Here is a 4,606-nt window from a genome sequence, read left to right as displayed (position 1 = left end):
GATCTATTCTGGGACCCTTGCTTTTTCTTATTTACATAAATGATTTGCCACTTGTTTCACAAAAATTATTTAGCCTTCTCTTTGCTGATGACACTAACTTATTTATATCTCATAAGAATCTTAATACTCTGATAACCACCGTAAACGAAGAACTAGATAAAGTAAACATGTGGTTCAAAACAAACAAATTATCTTTAAATGTCAAAAAACTAATTTTATCATTTTTACAGCTAAGAATAAGAAGTACCCGAAGGAAAATGTTAAGATATTAATGAACAACATCCGTATTACCCAAGTGACCCATACTCGCTTCTTAGGTGTCCTGATTGATAGCAAATTAACTTGGAAGAATCATATTGATCACGTATGTAAAAAGATTTATAAGAATATTGGGATAATACGGAGAATGAGCAATTTCTTATGCCATAAAATGTTTATTACCCTATATTACAGTCTTGTTTATCCCTATTTGACCTACTGCAACATTGTATGGGCATCTACGTACTCCACATCACTCAAACCTCTCTTTCTCCTTCAAAAACGGTACATTAGAATGACATTAAGAGCTTCCTTCACTACCCCTAGTGCCCCCTTATTTAAAAAGTTACAAATACTGACTATTTATGATATAAACCGACTTCAAACCTGCTTGCTAATGTTTAAAATAATAAGTAAATGTCCCTGTCTTCCTGAAACCTATTACAACACCTTCAGATTGAACTCAGATATCCATAGCTACAACACAAGACAAAGCAATTATATAAGGCCTATTACTGCAAAAACTAATCAGCGGCAATTCTCATTCATGTACAGGGGACCTACAGTCTGGAATAACCTAAACAAAACTTTAAAGCTATGTCCATCTTTAAATATTTTCAAATCCCACGTCAAAGCTGATTTCATTAATGACTCCGCACTTTCCTAGATCATCTTTTCACATACTACGTTCTTATATATTATTACATTGTTTCATGTTCTTACTGATTGATTTACTAATTTGCTATATTTTCATTTGTTTGTAGCCAAACACATTGGTTTTGTTTGGTTCATGCATTGTTTGTTTACTTATGTTAAACCTGATCATTTTGTTTATATGACTGTTTTTGCTTATTTCTTTAATTGATTCATTATTTTGTTTCATTGATGTAAGAATATAATGTTAGTTCACATGGGGGGAGTTGTCATACAAGCCTGTGGCTTTTCCTCTACCCCTGCATGTTTATTTGTTTCTGTTATACTTATGTTTTGCAAATTTTGCTTTTACTTTGTATGTGCAATAAATAAAACAACAATAAAACAACAATGTCGTACCTGGGGCATTAGCCATTTTGATCTTGCTGGCCTGCGCCGCTGCCTTGCTGGGGAAGCTGTCTCTCCGCTTGATGTCGAATCCGATGATGGACACCTTCCTGACACGGTGACACGGCCAGTACTCTGCGGGGGCAGGTTTTACATGTTAGTACAGCAGATCTTAAAACCAGACTTTTCAACTGAACGCCCCACGTTTTCCTGTTGTCGGATTACTGTGTAATTTCTTTGCCCTGATGTGGATTCTGTGGAAACGTTTTTCTAGGTACAAAACAGATGAATTTCTTTCATATTTCTCACGAGACACAGTTTTACGTTTCTCTCACGAACTTTCGGACAAATTCAAAAGAATTATATATAATTTATCTCTTATAGTATGTAGTATGTAGTATGTAGTGGGTCCATGTCGGCTCAGCTGAGTTGCGTGTTTCTCTCTCTGCGTGTTTGCTTGTTTGTTTGTTTATTTATTTATTTATTTATTTGTTTGTGTTTCCTCACCGGAGTACAGCTCGTGTGAAGACCGTTTCTTCTCCATGCGTTTCTTCTTGTTCTTGCGGTACAGGCGGCACAGGTAGTAGATCAGGATGATGAACCCGATGATGACGATCACAAAGCCCAGCAGTACCAGCCAAAGCCGCAAGTCGCCCCAATCTGCGGAAGAAATAATTATGTGTGTTGTTTAAAAACAAAGTACGAATAGAGTAAATCGGATAAATGTTCATATTCTTGTTACTGGTACATTTGCTAGTTCAGATGACCAGGTTATTTTTTCTGTTGCCATGAACATACGCGTCTCGATTGCAACATTCTAGGACAGGAGAACAAGAACTTGTGTCTTACCAGTGAGCCATCCGGGTATAGGACTTGTCATGTGACACATGTTTCTTCTCAGTGGATTGATGCACCTGAGGAAAAAAAGTTTATTTGTGTCACACAATCACAATACAAACGCTATATATAGAGAGAGTACGCAATATATATCATTACCATAATCAACGTGTGAAATTGGTGATCATGGGAAATGATGAGCTGGGAGCTGAATAGAATATTAGACAGAACAGACACTGGTGTGGAAAATGAATTATGAATCTTAAACTTACATAGCCTAGTTCAATGGTCAAGAAAACGATATATGCCATAAAGGGAGACGAAGTCTTACATGGTCTCCTCCCCCCTCAGTGTGGCGACGTTCGTCGTCTCCTCTCCAGCCTCACAGCGCCACGTGGTACATGTTCCTGGACAGCACAGGTACACATCAACATTATTGTATATCTAAAAAAAATGTGTATTTTGAAAGCCTTCATGTCGGTTTCTGTATAGCCGGTAATCCTTATACATGCAGTTGTTCATATCATTGACTTTGTAAATGATATGGAGTAGTTTTTGTCTTACCGTAGCAGAACCTTCCAGCCGGCGCGCCGAACGCGTAGCTCATGTCCACAAGTCCATCGTTACACACGCACTCGAACGACCCCAGCGTGTTTCTACACGTGGCCTGCGGATGGCAGTCACTCATATGACCTCTCTGCTTCGAACACTCGTTTTCATCTGAAAAAGGACAGTATTAATTGTAAAGTTTTGGAAAATACACCATGACTTATGGTAAACCACGAATGATTGCTGGTACAATTTAGGACGATTCCAAGTTGTTGTATACATAGCTCAAAGCGTACCTGTAACCTCCATGGTGTCCCTGTTGAGGGTGGAAACAGACCGGAGGGCGGCGGAATTCTGCAGGGCGTGCTCCAATCGGTTGGGAGTGAGTTCAGAACTCTGCCTGTATATGGAAATGCAAGATAAAGTAAACATATATTAGCATTACTCTCAGAGATCGATGACCGGTTATTTCATTGAAATTCACTGTGTTGCTAGTACATGTACTAGATTACAACTTATTTTCATGTGCTAAAAGTCAAGATTTTCAACTTTAACTGGGTCCTGATAAGAGCACACGATAAAAACAATCTAGAACCCCTCACCTGTAGTGTATGAGTGCCTTGGCGATGATGGCATTCGGCATGCCTCCAGAGTAAGTCACAGACGACATGGCCAAGAAATTGGCGTCCAGGGCCTGCACGTTTCCGTTATTGTGAAGCTGGGAAACCTGTTATAAACGGCAACAAATATTGGGCTGCCCTAATTATACGCACGATGTATAGTGCTGACGGGATCCCCAAGGAAGCCTTTTTGGTCCCATCTTACCCTATGACTTGATTTCGTTTACTCAACAATTACATGTAGGTTTGATTTTGAGATACAGAAAGAAGCATAAGATATTACTATCAGAATTTCACCTGAAGTTTACCGCACATTCTTTGTTTTCTTTATCTTTTTGTTCACGATCAGTTATAGAAACACGAAAAAGAGCCGTACCGTGTTGGTGAATTCCTGCGTCGTCTGTTGGTAGTGGTCGGAGTGGGGGTCGTTCAGACTAGCCATGTGTTCACCCGGCATCAGCACGTACAGGTGGAAAGTTATGGCCTCTATAACAAGAGGAAAACAGCTACAGTGAAGCTGATGATTTCATTTGAGACCAATAGATAGTAACTCCAGCATTGAGGCATGATTGGTCAGTGCTGTGTTCAATAATTACAATGATATTGACAGTCTGGACTTTGAAATGATATCCAAGATCCAAGATCTAACTAGAAAGGCCGACATTTGCTTTGGAGCAAATACAGCAATGGCTTCACCACATATGGCAGGGAAAGAATGAGAAACACAAGGGAAAACAATGCTTTACATTGATATAACTATAGTATGAAGTAACATACAACTAAGACTACAACAGTTGGATAGCTTTTCCCTACATTATTGGTTAGGATTTTTAATTGCATAATGCAAACTGTTGATTTACAAGAAAAAAAGAAGCGTTCATGCCCCGCATTCCAATGCTGGAGCAGGAAAGCTTAAAATACCTACCAAAACACTTGAATACAGACCTACTGTCAGTATGGAATGGATCTGAGCAGGTATTAATTAAGTTAAGCCAGTTAAATCCCAACAGCCAATCAGCAAGGAGAATAGAGGAAAGCTGCATGCCTATTGGTTGATGCCCTGCATTCCATTGTGATGACTCATGCCCAAATGTGGTAACACTGCACACTAACTCAGTAATACATTTGCTATAACACAGCCAAAAAACTCAAATAAAACCATTCTAAAGGCCTGTATCACAATAATTCAAAAAACGCCTAGGGGTATTTGCCCACTGTACCTCCATACCAAATTTCAGGACCTTGGGCCCTAAATGAAGAAGCTGAATCCATTTAAAAAATGGCAGGAGAAGAAGAAGGAG

The 4,606-nt window shown here is 39.1% G+C and overlaps 1 protein-coding gene across 1 annotated transcript in view; it reads right to left on the bottom strand.

Annotated features, from left to right (window-relative positions):
- Nucleotides 1-4,606, bottom strand: part of LOC109466184 (transmembrane matrix receptor MUP-4-like) — a 14,103-nt gene that overhangs the window by 4,885 nt on the left and 4,612 nt on the right. Inside the window, exons 4-11 of the mRNA XM_019763850.1 lie at nt 3,682-3,791; nt 3,288-3,412; nt 2,982-3,085; nt 2,701-2,856; nt 2,468-2,543; nt 2,149-2,213; nt 1,807-1,959; nt 1,312-1,434 (exon numbers count right to left, since the gene is read on the bottom strand). Coding sequence (XP_019619409.1) covers nt 1,312-1,434; nt 1,807-1,959; nt 2,149-2,213; nt 2,468-2,543; nt 2,701-2,856; nt 2,982-3,085; nt 3,288-3,412; nt 3,682-3,791 — 912 coding nt within the window. The remainder of the gene's footprint in view (nt 1-1,311; nt 1,435-1,806; nt 1,960-2,148; nt 2,214-2,467; nt 2,544-2,700; nt 2,857-2,981; nt 3,086-3,287; nt 3,413-3,681; nt 3,792-4,606) is intronic.

Source organism: Branchiostoma belcheri, unplaced genomic scaffold, assembly GCF_001625305.1.
Source record: "Branchiostoma belcheri isolate BF01 breed outbred unplaced genomic scaffold, Haploidv18h27 scaffold16, whole genome shotgun sequence".
NCBI lineage: Eukaryota > Metazoa > Chordata > Leptocardii > Amphioxiformes > Branchiostomatidae > Branchiostoma > Branchiostoma belcheri.
Note: the sequence above shows the minus strand (reverse complement) of the source record. Positions and strands in the feature narration are given on the sequence as shown.